The sequence below is a fragment of the Panthera uncia genome, chromosome A2 (assembly GCF_023721935.1).
Source record: "Panthera uncia isolate 11264 chromosome A2, Puncia_PCG_1.0, whole genome shotgun sequence".
Classification (NCBI taxonomy): Eukaryota; Metazoa; Chordata; class Mammalia; order Carnivora; family Felidae; genus Panthera; species Panthera uncia.
Window position 1 is genome coordinate 56,747,689 of NC_064816.1, and position 22,119 is coordinate 56,769,807.

At 41.3% G+C, this 22,119-nt stretch overlaps 1 protein-coding gene across 1 annotated transcript in view; it reads left to right on the forward strand.

Annotated features, from left to right (window-relative positions):
- TXNRD3 (thioredoxin reductase 3) overlaps positions 1–22,119 on the forward strand; it is a 74,444-nt gene that overhangs the window by 42,707 nt on the left and 9,618 nt on the right. The window contains exons 12-14 of the mRNA XM_049642254.1: positions 5,234–5,310; positions 6,382–6,538; positions 10,451–10,558. Of these exons, the coding sequence (XP_049498211.1) occupies positions 5,234–5,310; positions 6,382–6,538; positions 10,451–10,558 (342 nt within the window). The remainder of the gene's footprint in view (positions 1–5,233; positions 5,311–6,381; positions 6,539–10,450; positions 10,559–22,119) is intronic.

Genomic DNA, 22,119 nt, shown 5'->3' on the forward strand with positions numbered 1-22,119 from the left:
TCGAACTCACGGACCGCGAGATCGTGACCTGGCTGAAGTCGGACGCTTAACCGACTGCGCCACCCAGGCGCCCCTAGAATTGGTTCTTCGTCTGATAGAATTCACTGATGCAACCATCTGAGCCTAGAATTTTCTGTAAAAATTTTTTTTAATGTTTATTTATTTTTGAGAAAGAGACAGAGCGTGAATTGGGGAAAGGCAGAGAGAGGGAGACACAGAATCCGAAGCAGGCTCCAGGCTCTGAGCTGTCAGCACAGAGCCCGATATGGTGCTCGAACTCATGAACTGTGAGATCATGACCTGAGCCGAAGTTGGGCGCTTAACCAACTGAGCCACCTAGGTACCCCTAAGACCTAGAATTTTCTATACATATATATATATTTGACCAGTGATTCCATTTCTTTAACAGTCATACAGCTTTTACGGCCTTCTATTTTTTAAAAAATTTTTAAATTTTATTGATTTATTTATTTTTAAAATTTACATCCAAATTAGTTAGCATATAGTGCAACAATGATTTCAGGAGTAGATTCCTTTGTGCTCCTTACCAATTTAGCCCATCCGCCCTCTGACACCCCCTCCTGTAACCCTCTGTTTATTCTCCATATTTATGAGTCTCTTATGTTTTGTACTCCTCCCTGTTTTATATTATTTTTGTTTCCCTTCCCTTATGTTCATGTTTTGTCTCTTAAAGTCCTCATCTGAGTGAAGTCATATGATATTTGTCTTTCTCTGACTGACTAATTTCACTTAGCATAATACCCTCCAGTTGCGTCCATGTAGTTGCAAGTGGCAAAATTTCATTCTTTTTGATTGCTGAGTAATACTTCATTGTATATATATACCACATCTTCTTTATCCATTCATCCATCGATGGACATTTGGGCTCTTTCCATACTTTGGCTATTGTTGATAGTGCTGCTCTAAACATGGGGGTGCATGTGTCCCTTCGAAACAGCACACCTGTATCCCTTGGATAAATACCTAGTAGTGCCATTGCTGGGTCGTAGAGTAGTTCTATTTTTAATTTTTTGAGGAACCTCCATACTGTTTTCCAGAGGGGCTGCACCAGCTTGCATTCCCGCCAACAATGCAAAAGAGATTCTCTTTCTCCACATCTCGCCAACATCTGTTGTTGCCTGAGTTGTTAATGTTAGCTATTCTGACAGGTGTGAGGTGGTATCTCATTGTGGTTTTGATTTGTATTTCCCTGATGATGAGTGAACTTGAGCATTTTTTCATGTGTTGGCCATCTGGATGTCTTCTTTGGAGAAGTGTCTATTCATGTCTTTTGCTCATTTCTTTACTGGACTACTTGTTTTTTGGGTGTTGAGTTGGATAAGTTCTTTGTAGATTTTGGATACCGACCCTTTATCTGATATGTCATTTGCAAATATGTTCTCCCATTCTGTCGGTGGCCTTCTCGTTTTGCTGATTGTTTCCTTCGCTGTGCAAAAGCTTTTGATTTTGATGAGGTCCCAGTGGTTCATTTTTGCTTTTGTTTCCCTTGCCTTCTGACACTTGTTGAGTAAGAAGTTACTGTGGCCAAGATCGAAGAGATTTTTGCCTGCTTGTTTCTCTAGGATTTTGATGGCTTCCTATCTTATGTTTAGGTCTTTCATTCATTTTGAGTTTAGTTTTGTGTCTGGTGTAAGAAAGTGGTCCAGGTTCATTTTTCTGCATGTCACTGTCCAGTTTTCCCAGCACTGCTTGTTAAAGAGACTGTCTTTATTCCATTGGATATTCTTTCCTGCTTTGTCAAAGATTAGTTGGCCATACGTTTGTGGGTCCATTTCTGGGTTCTCTATTCTGTTCCATTGATCTGAGCATCTGTTCTTGTGCCATATTTTTTTCTTGAGTTACTTTAGATTCATTCTGTTTTTCTAGGAATTAGTTCATTTCCTCTGAGTTATCAAATATATTGGTATAAAGTTATTCACAGTATCTAAATTTGTAAATTGTTTACTTTGTAATAAGGTGTAATTTACATGTGGTGAAGTGCCCATATCTTAGATGTACAGTTCAGTCAATTTTGACAAATGCACATGTTCGTCTAATCCATACTCATTTGAAGGTCACAGACTATTTGTGTGAGTTTAGAGAGCTCTCCAGTGTCCCTTCCCACTCCTTGACCCAAACAACCCTGTTCTGATTCTGTCACTGTAGACTAGTTTTGCCTAGCCTAGATGTCACAGAAATGGGACTATATGGTATGTACTCCTCGTATTCATCCATGTTGTTGTTTCTTCTCATTGTATGATTATGTGAATATAAAATTACGGGTGTGCCAGTTTGTTCATTTTCCTGTGGATGGACACCTAGGCTGCTTGCAGTTTGGGGTATTGGGGTAAAACTGCTGCGAAGATTTCTTGTGTAAGGTCTTGTGGACGTATATCATCATATCTCACGGGTAAATACCTACAAGTGTAATTAATCGGCCACGGGATAGTTTCTATGTTTAACTTTTTGAGAAACTGCCAAACAGCTTCTAAATGAATGAATCACTTTATATATCCACCAGCTATGTGTGTGAGTCTCGGTTGTCTCATGTCCTCAACGTTCGGGCTTATCCGGCTTTTTCGTTTTAGCCATTCTGGTGCGTGTGTGGTGGTGTCTTCTCATGGTTCTAATTTGCGTCTTCCTGGTGACTAATGATGTTGAGCAACTTTTCATATGCCCACGGGCCATTTATATTTTTTCCGTTATGAAGTATCTGCTCGAGTCTTTGGTCCATTTTTTAAAAAAAATTTTTAATGTTTATGTTTGAGAGATAGGGAGACACAGAATCTGAAGCAGGCTCCAGGCTCTGAGCTGTCGGCACAGAACCTGACGTGGGGCTCAAACCCACAAACTGTGAGATCATGACCTGAGCTGAAGTCGATGCCTAACTGACTGAACCACCCAGGCACCCCAAGTCTTTGGTCCATTTTGTTGTTGTTGTTGTTACTTGAATTTTTATTCTTGAATTGAAGGAGTTTTGTATGTATCTTGGATGCACTCAGTTTTCAGGTAGATGTATTATGAATATTTTCTTCCCATCTGTGACTTTCCTATTTATTTTTTTACAGTATCTTTTGATGAGCAGTAGTTTTAAAGTTTTTATGGAGTCCAGTTCATCAGTGTTTTGCATTATGGTTAATGCCTTCCGTGTGCTCTCAGAAATCCCTAAAGGTCATGAAACGATTCTCCTACATTTTCTTCTTGCAGCTTTGTAGTTTTCTCTTTTATGTTCAAGTCTGTAATACACCTTGAATTTTTGTTTATAGTATGAAGTGGGAATATGTGTTCTTTTTCTTCCATATGGGTTTCCAGTACCATTTGTTGAGAAGACTTCCCTTTTTCCCCTGAGTTGCTCTGGTGCCTTTATTGAAATCATCTGACCATTTAACTGTGGATCTGTTTCTGCACCATTCATCCCATTGATCATTTGTCTGCTTTCACCACATTGTTTTGAGTATTGAAGCTTTATAACAAATTTTAGAACAGGTAGAGTAAGTCCTCCAGCTTTGTTTAGGTCCTTTACAGTTCTGCATCACTTTTAAAAACAGCTTGTCAATTTCTACCAGAAAAAAATCCTGCTGGGACTTTGATTGGGATTATATTGATTATATAGATCAGTTTGGAATAACTGACCATCTTAACAGTATTGAGTTTTCCAGTGCGTGAACTTCATAGGTCTTTCCATTTATTTATGTACTCTGTAGTTTCTCTTGGCAATATTTTATTATTTTGCTCTAGAGGTCTTTCATGTAGTTTGCTAAATTTATCCCTAAAGATTTCACGTTTTTAAGCTTTTATAAAATGGTATTTAAAATTTTTAAATTCATAGCATTTAGTTGGTAGCATATACAAATGCGAGTGATTTTTGCACATTGGCCTTATTATAGATTCTTGGGCTTAATGTCCACATATAAAGCCAGTTTTGTTCTTCTTTTCAATCTACTTGCTTTTTCTTTTTCTTGCCTTGTTGCACTTGCTAAGTCCTGCAGGACAACGTTGAATAGAAACTGAGGGTAAATATCTTTATCTTGCTACAAGGTGAAGCATTCAGTCTTTCATCATTGCTAGGATGTAAGCTGTAGATTTTATTTTATTTTTTTACCAATGCCTTCTTTCAGGTCGGGGAAGTTTTCTTTTTTTTTTTAATCTTCTGAGGATTAAATTAAAATCCTCAAAAGGTGTTAAATTTTGTCAAATTCCTTTCCCATATGTATTGGTTAATGATTAAATTATTTTCTCCATTAATTGGCTAATATGATTAGTAACATTGATTTTTGCATGTTGAACCAAATTTTCTTTTGGGGGACAAACTCCACTTGGTCATGATCAATTATCCTTTTTCTATATCGCTGTATTTTATTTGCTGACATTTTTTTTTTTAGGATTCTGCATCTATGTTCGTGAGTATCAGCTTATAATTTTATTTTAATATCCTTGTTTGATTTCTGTATCAGTCGTTTATGCTGGTCTCATAAAAAGGAGTTAGGAAGTGTTCCCTCTTCTTTTTTTGGGGAAAAGTTTGTATATTTAGTATTATTTTTTACTGAAGTTTTGAGAGACGTTACCAGCGAAGTCATTTGGGTCTTGAGTTAATTTATGGGAAGTTTACAAATGGTGGATCTAGTTTCTCTAATGAGTGTAGGGTATGTTTGTCTGCTAGGGTTGCCGTAAGATAACATGGCAAGGGAAATTGAGTTTCTTAACATCTCTGGAGGCTGTGAGTCAGATCAAGGGGTCAGCAGGTTTGGTTTCTTCTGAGGCCTCTCTCCGTGGCCTGCAGATGGCACCTTCTCCCTGTGTCCTCAGGTGGTTGCCCCATAGTCTGTGTCTTCTGTCTCCCAATCCCGTGTTTTTATAGGGACACCAGTCATATTGGATTAGGGCCCCCCACCCCAACGGCCTCATTTTGCCTTAATTCTTTAATCGCCCTGTCTTCAAACACATTACATTCTGAGGCACTGGAGGTTAAGATAAAACACGTGAATTTGTGGGGGGCGGGGGCGGGGACATAAGTTAGCACATGACATAGAGTTACTTAGATTTGCATGTGTGTGAGTTGGTTGAACAGTATTTCAAGGAATCTATTTCATCTAAACTGAGGAAATGATTTTGGCACAGCATGTTCATAACATTCTACTATCTTTTTAATGTCTGAAAGATCTCTAGTGATGTTCCAAACCTCTCTCATTCCTGATATTGACAATTTGTGGTTTTGATCTGGCTCTAAATATAGGTTTTGTTAGCAATTGGTCGTGACTCTTGTACGAGGAAAATGGGCTTGGATAAGATTGGTGTCAAAATCAACAAGAAGTGAGTACACATGGGATCATTGCACTGTGGCTGCACAAAGCAAAATGTTTCTACAGACCACCTCTTGGAAATTCCCATTTAGTTATTAAGATGCAAAGTGTTAATGCTTTAAGTTTATTTCACAGTAAGTATCGTGCAAGTATTTGTTTGTTTGTTTACCATTTTATTTATTTTTTTAAATTTACATCCAAGTTAGTTAGCATTTAGTGCCACAATGATTTCAGGAGTAGATTCCTTAATGCCTCTTCCCCATTTAGCCCATCCCCCCTCCCACAACCCCTCCAGTAACCCTGTTTGTTCTCCATATTTAAGAGTCTCTGATGTTTTGTCCTGCTCCCTGTTTTTATATTACTTTTGCTTCCCTTCCCTTATGTTCATCTGTTTTGTATCTTAAAGTCCTCATCTGAGTGAAGTCATATAATATTTGTCTTTCTCTGACTAATTTCACTTAGCATAATACCTTCTAGTTCCATCCACGTAGTTGCAAATGGCAAGATTTAATTCTTTTTGTTTGCCGGGTAATACTCCACTGCATATATATACACCGCATCTTTATCCATTCATCCATCGATGGACATTTGGGCTCTTTCCATATTTTGGCTATTGTTGATAGTGTCCAGCTCTTTATTAGTATCAGTTTTTTTCATTAATCAGTAATTCTTTATTGTGTGTCTTAAAGAGCTGATACATTAAACAGTGATCTTAAAAAATAAATTGTGGAAATGTATTCATCCACTGTTTGATTTAGAGTGAATTTTTATGTCGTTGGTCAAGCAAGGAGAAAAACTTCAAAGCTCTAAGTGGGACTTGGGGGAAATCTGGAGATATCCTTGGCATCTAGAAAATGAGCGTGGTTTCACCAACCCAAAAGGTGGCTTTTTTGGAGCTGCAGAAACTCTTATGATTTTAGCCATTGGTGTTATAGACATTGATGCCTGAGGTGCATCACTTCTTGGAGGCAGGTCTTTACACTACGTGTTTAGTCATTTTCTCTTGGAAGAGTTAGTGGTAGTCATGCAGCAGTACGGAGTGAGCCATAATGTATTTTGTTTCCTTCCCAAAATCTGCAAGGACTGGCAAAATACCAGTAAACGATGTGGAACAGACCAATGTGCCCTACGTGTATGCTGTTGGGGATATTCTGGAGGGTAAACTTGAGCTCACACCCGTTGCTATACAGGCAGGCAAGCTGCTGGCTCGAAGACTTTTTGGGGGCTCTTTGGAAAAGGTGAGTTTCCTGCTGTCTTTTTTGAGATGATATCTAAATCAAAATTGCGATTAAAAGAATCAACACTTGTGTGCTTGTTTTGCAAGTAAAGGGTTCCTCACAGATAAATTAGTATTTATTAATGATTTTCAACAAATATTGTTTGAGTGCCTGCCGTGTGCAAGATGGCAAGATGTGCAAGATGCTGGGTGATATACAAAGGATTGGCATGGATCCAGTGCCAAAGGGTTCCCAGGCGGGTGGGGGATTATGAGTAAGGTAAGACAAGGGGCAGTTAGTTGTGACTGATTGGACTGATAAAGGTGTCCCAGGTGGATGGCTGCTGGCCCTGACTTCAGTGCCTGCTGGTGTGTGAACCTGGTCAGGTTGTTTCAAGTCTCTGTGCCTCAGTTTCGCCTCTGCCAAGTGTGACGGAGATGATTCCTACCATGTCCTGCACCTTTCATTGCATTCGATCAAAGATGTGGTACTGGCTTTGCAGGATGAGTAATTAAAAACTGAGGAAGCACAGGACTGTTCTGGTAAGTAGATAATGCAGAGGCAAGCACAGAGCTCAGCAGGGCTTGGTTTGCTCCAGGACTGTGAGCAGTCTGTTAGAGTTCCCAACTGGACACGTCATGCCCCATTCCATGAGAGCACTCTGGACATGTGCAAGTGTTGGCGGAGGAAGGGCATGGGTGGGGGTGAGGAATGCTAAATGTTCTGTTCCACACGAGGAACTGTCCCTTCCACAATACCTACAGCATTCCAGGAGTGCCTGGGTGGCTCGGTTAAGCATCTGACTTCGGCTCAGGTCATGATCTCGCGGTCTGTGAGTTTGAGTCCCGCATCGGGCTCTGTGCTGACAGCTTGGAGCCTGGAGGCTGCTTCAGATTCTTTGTCTCTCTCTGCCCCTCCCCCGCTCACCCTCTAGCTCTCTCTCAAAAATAAACATTTAAAAAATTTATAAAAAAAAAAATCTCGTGCCACAGTAATGAATTGGAAAGGCCTTCTCTATGCGGTGGGGACTGTTGAGACCTTTATTCCCTCTATCTTTTTGTTTAGAAAGATGTTAAACCACAGGAAGAATAGTAACAATCACCCATATTACCCTTTCTTCCAGATCCCCCCATTATTAATATTTTGCCATCTTGGCTCTCTCTCCTTCTCTGAATATGTATGTGTACATGCGTGTACTTTGTTTTTCCAGAGCTTTTTGAGGTAAGTGGCAGGCATCAGTGACCTTTGGCACCTGTATACTTCAACACACATCTTCTGAGAACAAGGATATTTACTTCCATAACCACAGTTCTCTTATTCTATCTGAGAAATTCAACAAAAATGAAACACTGTTCAGATTTCCTCAGATGTCCATCACATGTGTGTATGTGCACGTGTTTGCTTACCGTGGCACACTCAACTCTTCTGACTCTTAAAGCTCTTTTAGACTGGCGTCGTCCCCCTGCCTTTAATTGTCTGCTTGTTTTATTTTTCATGACTTTGATTCTTGATGAATTCAGACTGCTTTCCTTGTAGTGTCTCTATTCTGAATTTCTCTGATGGTTTTGCATGATTCAGTTCAGGTGAAGCGTTCTGAGCACACATGCTTTGTAAAGGATGCTGTGTTCTGCTTTTTTATCGCGCCAGATGCCTCGTGAGGTCACGAATGAAGACCTTGAACGTATACATGGAGGCATTGCTAGGATGTGGGTCTGCAGGTGGGGCCTGGGATGCTGAACATACATTGTCACAATGCAGTTAGCATTTTGGGGTGTATGGAGGCAGAGTAGTTGCCTAATGCTCTGAGAAGTCAATCCAGGTGGCTTTGAGGAGCAGTGTGGTTAGGATATGAAGAAAAAGTGAGCATTTAAGGTACAGGACCAAAAGGAAGGCTACAGGCAAGGCAAGACGAAGTCCAATTCAGTTGGAGGAGATGGTCTAAGATGTGGAAAAAGTGTTTCAGATGAAAGGAAGGAACATTGAGGAATTTCTTCTTCATTATCCTTAATTGTTAGGACACCAGAGACAAAAAGTATCCATTGAGAATAAGCCTCCCCCGTAAGCCGTGGGACACGGGGTCAGTTGCTGGTCAATACAGCAGGCCCTTGAACATCAAGGGTTTGAACTGTGTGGGTCCACTTACAGTGGAGTCTTTTCAGTAAACACAGGACAGTGCTATAGATGTATTTTCTTTTCCTTATGATTTTCTCAATAACATTTTCTTTTCTCTAGCTTACCGTATTGCGAGAATGCAATATCCGATACGTATAACGTAATAACGTGTATTAGTCGACTGTTTGTGTTATTGGTAAGGCTTCCCAGTCAACAGTAGGCTATTCGTAGCTAACTTTTTCGGGGCGGGGTGGGATCAAAAGCCATAGATGGGTTTTTGACTGCATGGAGGTTCAGCACCCCAACCTCCACAGTGTTCACGGTGCAACTGCAAATGAATCAATGAATATCTGAGGGCCTGAGAGAAGTCCGGAAAGACGAAGGCAGTCCCTGTGGTTATGTGATTTTTCTCTAGCCGTGTGGAAGAAAAGAAAAATCCTGGGCTTACCCATGATTTGTAGGTTAGCAAAACTGAAGTGGTATTAGAGCACATAACTCAAAGATTCTAGGCCCACGTATACCGTCCACCTCACCGATAGAGGGATACCTGGTGGCGTGTTGATTGGTTTTTGTCTTGGGTAATGAGAAATAGAGACTCACTCACGTGACGCAAACTGAGGGGGTTTCTTACAAGGATCCTGTAAATTAGTAAGTTGCAATGCACAGTGACTCTGAATAAGCGGCATTCTGGGACCGGGCCGCACTGTGTTTGGAGCTAGAACTGGGTCTGGAGTCACGGCTGCTCTGGGGGTGCTCTGCTTCACAGGGTGCTCTTCCATTAGCCTAACTTGGCTACGGCTCCACTGCCGCCAGGGGATTCTTTCTTTGCTTCGAGCTCATCTTCCTGCAAAAGAAAGAATTTGATTAACGTAGCTTATCTTTTTCTACATAGGTTTCTGGCCAGCTTATGCCTTGGCTTTCTTTGTCACCCTTGACCTAATCACCAACAACCTGTTGGCAAGGTTGGGGGGCCATGTAGTGCTATGGGCAGTGTCGCCCCTTGAGGGGCTATGGATGGACGGGCCTAGAGACCTCTATCTCTGGTTGTACCCTCTATCGTTTCTGTGCTGCTGCACCCTTTCTCTCCATGCAAGGTTTTTATGACACTTCCACCAGTGTGTTCCCGTTCTCCTCCAGCTGTCACAAAGACACCCTCTTCCAGGCAGAGATGCCACCTGCACTCACACTCACTTTCCCATAGGCAGGTGCACAGAGCTGCTGGGAGATGCGTGTAGGGCTCAGGGTCTGCAGTCTCCCTGTGATGTCCACTCACACCCTGCCTTAGTCTCATAAGGGCTCTCTGGGGGCTCTGCCAGAACCACAGGACCTATGAGATCCCGGTCCCCACGTTATCCCCCCCACTGTACATACACCATCTCCCCTTGATGGGTCCAGGGCAGTCACCCCCTCCAACACTGTCGAACTGCTTCTTTGTAGTTATGTGAACGGCCAAGGGTGATCTCAGCTCCCACCGAGATAGTGTGATTCTCGGTTGCCTGGTAAAGGTATTCTGGGGGAGCGGGGTCTGGAATCCCGGGGATGGAAAGAAGACATTTTAGAGAGTCTCTGGAGGCACTCCACCCCTACTGCTCTGTTTCAGAAACGGAAGTCGGGTGTGGGCTCTGGGAGAGCTGGTCTCTGCCCTGGAGTTGGGCTCGCCCCATCCTTTTGGGTAACTTCGAATGCGCCGACGCAGTGATAGGGTAAAATGAGTCACATTGAATCGGACTTCCTTGTTCTTCTTCTGTAGATGTATGTAATGTAGATGTTTGCTGTGAAAAGTGTCCCAAAATAAGCAGATGTAATTTGTTTATCTTTCAGTGTGATTACATTAATGTTCCGACTACAGTGTTTACTCCTTTGGAATACGGCTGCTGTGGATTATCTGAAGAGAAAGCTATTGAAGTGTATAAAAAAGAGAATCTCGAAGTAAGATTGTGTTTTAATTTACTGCTTACTTTTTTAGAAGTTCTCTTTCTGTCAACTGACTTTGCTGTCGCTTTTTGTTTTGCACATTACCGTAACAGTTGTAGGAAATCATATTCCTGTTTAAGGAAAATTAGGAATTCAGTAATTTAACTCTCCTTGTCTAGCTAATAATAATACAGCTGGGGAAAGGGAGACATACAACGTATGCATTAGGACTTAGGGTCACAAGTGACAAATGTCTATTGGAGTAAGCTTATACGAGGAAGCACCAGTTACTATAAAACTTTTAGGAATGCGGGAGGGGATCAAGGCCTCAGGAAGAGCTAAGAACCAGGAACTGCAACTCGCGTGCATGCGGTTCATTTTTCTGCTTTTTGCACACGGACCGTATTTGCCCCTGGTATGCACATAGCAGCCAAAACATGGCCTTTCTTCGACAGACGAGTTTATCCCATAGTGCTGGTCTTAGGAGGAATCGACTGACTCACTGTTTCTCAGTCTCAATTCCAAATTATGGGAGATGACATCTGATGGGTCCGAATTGGGTCAACCGTGCACCCACTTCCATTCCACATGGCGGTAGCCAGGCTCGTGTCACATCCACACGGCTCTGGGAGCCTGCATTGTTTATGGCCTCCGGTGGGCGGGGGGGTGGGGGGGGGGAGTAGGGGGTGGGAGGTGGGACAGTTCCCAGGGTTGTCAGCCTGTTGTGGGCTGTGGGCTGTCAGATTCCCAAAAAGATGTCCTCCATACACGTTTATTTCCACCTCCCTGTCGCCCCTGCCCCATCCAATCATAACAAGCTTCTAAGTAAATATTTTCTTACGTTGTATTTTGATGAACAGGTTGAATGGGTTTTTTTCGGCACACCCTTCCAACATAGGGGGGATAGGGAGGAGTAAAAAGAGCAGGAAGATGATTAGTACTTGATGTTTTCAGCAAAAGAGAATTGAAATATCGTTCTTCTCCCTTGAAGGCACCTCAGTTACTGGGAATTCCTTTAAGTGACAGCACTAGTTAAGTGGCCTTATATACATTTCTCGTATACATGATTAAAACTTTATAATGTTGGGGCCCCTGGGTGGCTCAGTCGGTTAAGTGTCTGACTCAGCTCAAGTCTTAATCTCAGGGTCGTGAGTTCAGGCCCCACGTTGGGCCCCGCACTGGGATTGAAGACTACTTAAAACTACATATGTACTTTATAATGTTATTTTAGATGGTTGTTTTCAATGAGAAGCAGACGTTTTAGAGGATAGTATTTGATCAGCGTTTGTAATTCCTTGTAGGAACAGGTCATTTATTTTCTGCAGTGGTGAACTTTGACTTGAGTTTTGGAACCGTGTGAACAGTTACAGGTTTAACGCTTAGTTCAAAACATTTGAAGTTAATGAGAAATTAAGATAGAAAGACAGGCACATGAGAGGAAGAACATAGAAGGCTATATGCCAGACAGAGGAATGTCTTTATAGGAAAAGAGTTCCCTGGGTTTCTGGGATTATGTCAGGACCTTTTTCCTAAGGTCACTGCAGATCAGCTAACCTTTTCTTTCTTTCTTTCTCTCTTTCTCTCTTTCTTATTTATTTATTTATTTATTATTTTTTAAATTTACTAATCAGAAATTTGGTCTATTATTTTTTTTTAATTCCTGTTGTGAAGAGACTTGGGGAAGCCTCTCAAAAACACATAGATAATATTTTTTCAAAGTGAGGATATCGAGGTGGGAAGAAAAAAGAATAGGATGGTGTTAGAAGAAAAAGGAATGTTAGAAATTATATTTAATATAAAAAAAACCCCTCAAATTTGTTAGTTTGCAGAATTCATGCCATGAAGTCCCATAGACTTGCTTTGGAATTAACCTAAAAATCTACCTCTGCGTTTCCTGCCACCTGACTGGGGGAGGGAGAATTGAGGGAGATTTCTCAAGTTTTCACAAAACGGGCTTTGAGATATGGTGAACAATCGCCTGAAAGTATCCCCTTCGTAAATATAATTATGGGTTTTATAGAGCTGTTTCTTATTAGAGCCAGAAACGCAATCCCATGGCATAATGCCACAGCACAGTATTATTAAAAAAGTAATTCCTGAAGAGGCCAAAATATGGCTGTGTTGATGTGCTGCTCTCTGGTAAAATACAAAATTTTCAAGTGTCTAGAACCAAGGTTTTAACCTGTTTCAATATGAATTCCTTTGGGAGTCTATTAAAATCCTTGGTTCCCAGGGAAGACTCCCTCTACATGCTGATGTACCTGAGAGCCATCCTTAAGGCTTCCTTGTTGGTCACCATCAATAGTTTACCAGGAAGTGCTGTCAGTTTTGCTCCTAGAGTATGTCTTGTGTGTTCCTGCTTCTTTATATCCGTGCCCTCCCCAGCCTATGTCAGTCCACCATCATCTCCTGTTCTCCCTGCGTTCAGCTCACTCTTAGTCCACACCAAACTGGTCATCACACATCAACCAGAAGAGCTTTTAAAAATATAGATCAGGGGCGCCTGGGTGGCTCAGTCGGTTAAGCATCCGACTTCGGCTCAGGTCATGATCTCGTGGTCCGTAAGTTCGAGCCCCTCGTCGGGCTCTGTGCTGACAGCTCAGAGCCTGGAGCCTGTTTCAGATTCTGTGTCTCCCTTTCTCTCTGACCCTCCCCTGTTCATGCTCTGTCTCTCTCTGTCTCAAAAATAAATAAATATTAAAAAATATATATATATATGTATATATATATAAATAAATCAGTTATGCCCTTTCCCAGCGTAAGGCTTTTTGATGATTTCCCGGTGTTCAGAAAATACTATCTGAACTCATCACTGTTTGTAAGAAGAGGCATCATGTAATCAGGCCATTCGCGTTGCTGTCTGTCCTGCTTATAATGGTCCAGTCACACTGGTCTACGGTTTGTTCTAAAAACTCACCATATTTATGGCACAATCTGTAGGCTTCTAGTTCCCCTTGCTTATTACTATGATATGGAAAAGGTGAGGCTAAGCACCCCTGCCAACACTAGGGAAATTATTACCTAAAGGAGACAGATAAAAAGAAACTGTATGTTTTTCCCCCAGTGCAGTGATTCCATTCCTGATACTGCCACTTAGGAGAAGAGATAGAAATGAGAAAGAAAGAGATATCGGGGTTTCTCTTGGGTGAAACAGCCCACTCTCTTCCTACTGAATACGTGTTATGTGGAATGAGGGAGCGGGGGAGTAAGATCTGTACTGACTGTTAAGGTCATGTTGACCATCAAAACCACTCTATCGGCCAAAGCATAAGAGACTGTTAAAAACTGAGAACAAACTGAGGGTTGATGGGGGGTGGGAGGGAGGGGAGGGTGGGTGATGGGTATTGAGGAGGGCACCTTTTGGGATGAGCACTGGGTGTTGTATGGAAACCAATTTGACAATAAATTTCATATATTGAAAAAACAAACAAACAAACAAACAAAAACCACTCTATCGGGGCGCCTGGGTGGCTTGGTCGGTTAAGCGTCCGACTTCGGCTCAGGTCATGATCTCACAGTCCCTGAGTTCAAGCCCCGCGTCGGGCTCTGTGCTGACAGCTCAGAGCCTGGAGCCTGTTTCAGATTCTGTGTCTCCCTCTCTCGCTGCCCCTCCCATGTTCATCCTCTGTCTCTCTCTGTCTCAAAAATAAATAAACGTTAAAAAAAAAAGAAGAAGAAGAAGAAGAAAAAAAAACCACTCTATCGCTGAGCTACCAAATACCTTGGAACCAAAAGAAGCAGATGACTGAGAATAAAGTTCATCACGTAGGAAGGGTTGAGATACGGATGATAGATATGCATAAACAAGGATGAGCCAACGTAAATATAATTCACACCTTGCAGTGGAAAATCTGACAAGTGGTCCAGAAGTGGTATTCGGAAATGTGACAGAAGAAAGCATCCTAATATTAAAGAATGACTGAATTTGAAGATTGAAATGACATACCATTTTCTAGGAGAAACTGATGTAGCACGATTGACACAAACATGTTCTAGGTAAGCTAGTCATTCACAAGGCCAATGAACCAACCTGGCCCCAGGCTTTTTTATAAGGACATTCAGTGCCAAAGACAATAGAGTGATGTGGAGGGAAAGGGATCTGCCTTTAAAAATAATCTCTCAAGGATGGGATAGTAAAGGAGAGAAACAGCAATGAGATCTTGGGGGAAAAAGGAGATAGATGAGTGGTAAAAAAAAAAAAAAAAAAAAAAAAAAAAAAGGTTATAAACAGGTATTGGGAAAGTCAAAAAACAACTTCACTTCTCATCAGAGTCATCAAGCCTCAAAAATTAGGAACGCCATGTAGTTCTGGGAGGGACTTGGAGGGGCCAGCTGACATCATCAGAAAGCCCATTTAAGAAAGAGTGAGGCTCTCACCTCCCTGACACTCTACAGAGCACTTTCCACACACTGGTAAATACCTGGACGGTTATTTTCTGGAGATAGATAAAACCAAATCCTCTTGACTGGGGGCACTGGGATCAAATGAAGATGTGGGCGTTATCCCAGCACAGTCCTGAAATGAGCAAATACAGTTCCTCCCACTGAGCTCCCGGAACTCTGGCAACCATCTGTCACCCTTGTCCGGCCAGAGGTTGGTAGAGTCTGATTTCTCCAGGGACTCTGACAAGCCCATTGAGAATGACCTGAAGATACTGAATAAAGGTCCCCAAATAAACTTCCCTGTTAGATAATTGGACAGTAAAGTTCAGATTCAGTTTGCTGTAAACATGAGCTCAAAGCTTTCAAACTTTGAAAAATATCTTTAATTGAGGCATAATTTACTTAAAGAAAAATGAAGATTTATTGTGTGTGTGTACAGTTTTATGAGTTCAAACAGTTGAAACCGTCATTAGAATCAAGATAAAACACAGTTCTATCACCCCCAAAGTCAAACATCTTTTTAATTCCCAGCATTTAATATGAGCAATCAAAGGTTATCAAACTTGCAAGAAACAGACTGTACCTATGCACAGGAATAATGTATTACACTCATGAACAGAGACTAGGACATCTTTCAGAAGTAACATTAAGAGAACCAACAGACACCTGTTGTAAATGCAAGAGATGATAGCAGAAATTTAAAAAACCCAATTGGATGGGCATTTATCCCAAAGGAATGCAGTCTTAACATGTATACGTGAATTTTGTAGCAGCTTTATTCATAATAGCTCCAAGTTGGGAAAAAAACAAATACTCTTCAGCAGATGAATGGTTAGACAAAAGGCGGTACATCCATACCAGGGACTACTACCCAACGATAAAGATGGATGGACAACAGTGATGTTATGGAAAATGGCGAAGCAGGAATCCATCCCTTCACTGAGACAACATCTGAACTGGTGGGAAATGGTTGAAGCAATTCTTTTGGAACCCTCGAGCCTAGTTGTGTACTTTCAGTGCCCAGAGGAGAACTTGAGGACGAGGCTAGGGATCTGTGGTGGGTTTCTGTGTTTTCCTAATGGCTGACATCCCACAGAGCCAGCACCATGGTGGGTAGCTGCTGGGTTGGTGGCCTCTGTGCCTGGTGCAGCTGGCTGGTGCCAGAGTGGGCAGTAAGGACCTTGTCCTCCAGACATTGGGGCAGTGTTTTGACTGCTGATCCTTGCTTCTGATGGCTGAGGGTTCGGCACCAACCTCCACAAGCTGAAGTGGCTTCCCTGCTTCAGTGGGACTTCAAGAGAGAATACTCCCTTCTCCCCCCCCCCCCCTTTTTGGGAGTCAGACATTTAAGGACATCTTTATCAGGTCCCTGGCTGACCTCCGAGACAGTGGAACAGAAACCACAACAATGAACATATAGTATGCAAAAACAGTTTGGAAAAGTCATATGTGGATAACTCTAGCCCTCAACAAGCAAGAAACCCTAGCCATCTCTGAGGTGTGGAAATATATAATTTCCAGGTACCATATTCTAATACTCAGAATGTCCAGGCTTAAGGGAAAAAACACAGCATATATTCGTTTGCCAGGACTACCATAACAAAGTACCACAAATTGGGGTTTAAACCACAAAATTCTATTGACTCACAGTTCTAGAGGTTAGAAGTCCACCATCAAGGTGTTGACAGTGTTGTTTCCATTTGATTTCTGTGAGGGAGAATCTGTTCCATCCCTCTTTCCTAGTTTTGGTGTTTTGCTGGCAGTCTTTGTCATTCCTTGGCTTGTAGATCTTACCTTTCCTTGGGATTCCCATTTGTGTGTGAGATTATCTAAAACTTTCCTTTTTTACAAGGACACCAGTCACAGTGGATTATGGGAACCACCCTACTCTAGAATGACCTCATCTTAACTAATTACACATACATTGACCCTATTTGATCACATACTAAGATACCGTGGGCTAGGACTTCAACTTACGAATTTTTTGGAGGACACAGTTTAACTAGTAACAACCTACCAAAGGGGGGGAAAAAAAAAACCCAGAAAAGGAAAAAAGAGTTTGACAGAAACTGTTCCAGAAGAAGCCCAGACTTTCGAATTATTAGTCAAAGACATTAAATTGACTATTAAATCAATGTTAAATATATTCAGTGAGCTAAAGGAAACTGTGGACAAATAACTAAAGGAAATCAGGAGAACAGTGTCTGAACAAAATATCATTCCAGAGATAGAAATTATGAAAAAGAACCAAGAAGAAATCCTGGAGCTGAAAAGTACAATAACTGAATTGAAATACTCGCTCGAAGGGTTCAGCAGCATATATGTAAGTATGCAGAAGAAAGCATCAATGAACTTGAAAATAAGACCATTGAAATTACAGTCTGTACAGCAGAAAGAAAAAGGAATGGAGAAAAATGAAGAAATCCCAAGAGACGAGTGGGACAGCGTGAAGCATGCTAGCCTATGCCTTGAAAGACTCCCAGTAGGAGACGGGAGAGAATAAGAGGCAGAAGAAATATCTGAGGAAGTAATGGGCAAAACTTCCCAGATTTGATGAAATAGTCAACCTACACAACCAAGCAGGGTAATCTCAGAGATCCATGCTGACAACTACAATCAAGTTGTTCGAACCCTAAGAAAAAGAGCGAGTTTTAAAAGCAGCCAGAGGGAAGCAACTCATCATATGAAAAGGTCTTTCACAGGGTAAACGGCTGATTTTTCATAACAACGGAGGCTGGAAGACAGTGGGGTGAAATAGTTAAAGTCCAGAAAGAAAACTATCATCCAAGACTTCTGTATCTGGCAAATCTGTCCTTCAGAAATGAAGGATATATATTTTTTTATAAAATTTTTTTTCTTACGTTTATTTATTTTTGAGAGAGAGCGTGAGCAGGGGAGGGGCAGAGAGAGAGGGAGACACAGAATCCGAAGCAGGCTCCAGGCTCTGAGCTGTTAGCACAGAGCCCCACTCGGGGCTCGAACTCACAAACCGCAAGATCATGACCTGAGCTGAAGTCAGACGCTTAGCTGACTGAGACACCCAGGCGCCCCAGGATATATATATTTTTTAATTTATGTATTTATTTTGAGAGAGAGAGAGATAGTGCAAGCAGGGGAGGGGCAGAGAGAGAGAGGGAGACAGGATCCACAGCAGGCTCCGCAACATCAGAGCAGAGCACGGTGCAGGGCTTGAACTCCCAAACCGTGAGATCATGACCTGAGCTGAAATCAAGAGTCGGCGCTTCACTGACTGAGCCACCCATGCGCCCCCAGAAATGAAGGATATTAGGATATTTCCAGAAAAATAAAAACTGAGTAAATTTACTAGGAGACCTGCCCTAAAGAAATGCTGTAAAGACTCCTTCAGACAGAAATGAAAGGACACTAGAAGCTATCGGAAAAGTCAAAGAACACTAGCAAAGATAACTTCTTAGGTGCGTAACCTGTGTTACTGCACTTTTGGTTTGGTTTGTAACTTCTCTCTTTTGGCTGTGTGATTTAAAAGGAAAATGTAGCAAACATAATTATAAATCCAAGTTAATGAGCATGCATTGTATAAAATGTGTCCTGTGACAGTAAGAATATAAAAGGTGGGGGGGATGGAGGTATATAGAAGCAGAATGTTTGCATACTATTGCAACTAAGTAGGTATTATTCCAACAAGATTATTATAAATGTCAGGTGTTAATTGTAATTCCCAAGGTAACTACTATGATAATAACTTTAAATATACCAAAAAGGAAAGAATAAGGCAGTCAAAATGGTGCACTACAAAAAATAAACTAAGTACAAAAAAGGCAAGAGTAGAGGAATTAAGGAGTGAAAGGCGTGAAAACCATATAAGACCTACAGCAGATATACACAAAACTAAATTCTCCTTTATCAGTAATCATGTTAAAAGTAAATGGATGAAGGTGTGCTATTAAAAGACAGTTTGTCAGATTTGACTTAAAAAATAGGATCTAGGGGCGTCTGGGTGGCTCAGTGGGTTGAGCATCTGACATCAGCTCAAGTCATGATCTCACAGTTCTGGAGTTTGAGCCCCACATCAGTTTCATGGCTGAAAGCTCAGAGCCTGCTTCGGGTCCTCTATCCCCCTCTCTCTCTGCCCCTCCCCCACTTACTATCTCTCTCTCTCTCTCTCTCTCTCTCTCTCTCTTTCTCTCTCTCTCTCTCAAAAAAAATAAAACATTAAAAAAATAGGATCTCTATATGTTGTTTAAAGAGACTTTCTGTAGATATAAAGATATAGATTGAAAGTTAAGGATAGAAAAAGATATTCTATGCAAATAATAACAAAAAGTGAGCTTTATTATTATTATTGTTATCAGACAAAATATAATTTAAATTAAAAAAGGTTACAATTGAGAGGCACTGGGTAGCTCAGTCAGTTAAGCATCAGACTTCGACTCAGGTCATGATCTCACAGTTCGTAGGTTCGAGCCCTGTGTGGGGCTCTGTGCTAACAGCTCAGAGCCTGGAGCCTGCTTCACATTCTGTGTCTCCCTCGCTCTCTGTCCCTCCCCCATTTACACTCTGTCTCTCTCCCTCAAAACTAAAATAAAACATTAGAAACAGAAAAAGTTTACAGTAGAGAAAGGATTTATATATTGATTTAAAAACTCAATACAGTAGGGGCGCTTGGGTGGCTCAGTTGGTTAAGCATCTGACTCCAGCCTAGGTCATGATCTCACTGTTCCTGAGTTCGACTCCTGCATCAGGCTCTGTGCTGACAGCTCAGAGCCGGGAGCCTGTTTCAGATTCTGTGTCTCCCTCTTTCTGTCCCTCCCTCTTTCTGTCCCTCCCCCACTCATGCTCTCTCTCTCAAAAATAAATAAATATTAAAAGAAAACTTTTTTTAATTCAATACAGCAGGGCTCCTGGGTAGCTCAGTCGGTTAAGCGTCCCGCCTTTGGCTCAGGTCATGATCTCATGGTTTGTGAGTTTGAGCCCCACATCAGGCTCTGTGCTGACAGCTTAGAGCCTGGAGCCTGTGGTATAATGTGTCTCCCTCTCTCTCTGACCCTCCTGCACTCACACTCTCTTTCATTCTCTCTCTCAAAAATAAACATTAAAACATTTTTAAAAATTTAATACAGCTAAAATATGTAACAGGTATAAACATATACAGCCCAAAAATATATGAAAACAAAATTGTCAGAAAGATAAATAGATATTTCTACAGTAATAGCTGGAGACTTTAAAATACCCTTTCTTCAATAATGGACCAGACAACCAGACAGGGGAAGGAAGTGGGCACTTGAACACCTATAAACCAATGAGACCTAACATACGTTAGGACACCCCACCCAACAACAGCAGAATACACATTCTTCTCAAGTGCAAATGAAACTTCTCCAGGATAAAGCAGCTGTTAGAGCAGAAGACAAGTCTTAATAAATTGTAAGATTAGAGTCGTACAAAGTGTCTCTTCTCATCACAGTAATGAAACTAAAAATCAGTAACAGAAGGAAAACTATGAAAAAGGGTCAACAGAAATGACAAACTTAGTAGATTGGCTAGGAAAAAAGAAGACTTGAATATCTGAAATCATAAATGAAAGTGAGAATATTCTTACTTTACAGAAATTATCCTTTTTAATTATAGAAGAATACTGTGAACAATTTTATACCAGCAAATTGGATACCTAGAGAAACTGTTCCATTCCTAGATACACTGTATAAACAGGAAAAGCTAAGTCATGAGGAAAAAGAAAGCAACTAGGAAGGTGACGGATCAATGGCGAATCAAAAAACCTCTCAACAAACAAAATCCCAGAACCAGATTGCTTTGCTGGTGAATTCTACCAAACATTTAAAGAAGAATGATTTTCTAACTTTACATGAGGCCACCACTACCCTTCTACCATGGGCATTTCCACTACAAAAAAGCATAGATAAGGGATGCCTGGGTGGCTCAGTCAGTTAAATGTCCATCTCTTGATTTTAGCTCAGGTCGTGATCACACAGTTCATGAGTTTGAGCCCCTCATCAGGTTCTATGTGGCAGCCTGGAGTATGCTTGGGATTCTCTCTCTCCTCTCTCTGTCTGCCCCTTCCCTCATTCATGCTGTGTCTCTCTCTCTCTTTTTCTCTCTCAAAATAAATAAATGTTAAAAAAAATTACAGATAAAATTCTTTATGAATATTAATGCAAAAATCCTCAAAATTCTAGCAAATCAAATTAAACAGCATATTAAAAGGACTGTGTCAAAACTAAGTAGTATTTATTCCCAGAATGCAAGGATGGTTTGGGGTCCCTGGGTGGCTCAGTTGGTTAAGTGCCCGATTCTTGGTTTTGGCTCAGGTTGTGATCTCGTGGCTCATGGGTTTGAGCCCTGCATTGGATTCTGTGCTGACAGTGCGGAGCCTGCTTGGGATTCTCTCTCTCCCTCTTGCTCTGCCCCTCTCCTGCTCATGCCTGTTCTCTCTCTCTCTCTCTCTCTCTCTCTCAAAGTGAATAAACACTTTTTAAAATTTTAAAAAAAGAATGCAAGAATGGTTTAACATGTGAAAGTCAGTCAGTACCCTACTAATAGAAAGAAGAGAAAACACGATCATCTTGATGAAAAAAAAAAAGCACTTGACAAAATTTAACACTCATGATAAAAAAAACAAAGTAGGAATTAGGAGTTTCATTAACATGATAAAGGCTATATATGAAAGACCAATTTTTATTTTCTTGGTTCTGGAGGCTAGAAATCTGACACCAAGGTGTCCACAGAGTTGGTTTTGTCTGTGGGCCATGAGGGAAGAATATTCCAGGCCCCCCTCCTTGGTTTGTACATGGCTGTCTTTTCCCGGTGTGTTCACATCATCTTCCCTCTGAGTGTCTGTGTCCTAATTTCCTGTTCTTGTAAGGACATAGTTATACTGGATTAGGGCCACCCTAATGACCTCACTTTACCTCTTTAAAGACCCTATCCAAATGTGGTTACATTCTGGAGCATTAGGAGTTAGGATGTCAAAGTACAGCTTTGTTTTGAGGGTGTGACTTAATTTCCGCCCATAACAGAACTAAATGAATTTAACTGAGCAAAGTTGCAGGGCATGAAAACACAGAAAAATCAGTTGTATTGCTGTGTACTTAAGATGAGCTATCCAAAAGGGAAGTTTAAAAACCATTGCAGTAGGGGCGCCTGGGTGGCTCAGTCGGTTTAGCATCCAACTTCGGCTCAGGTCATGATCTCACAGT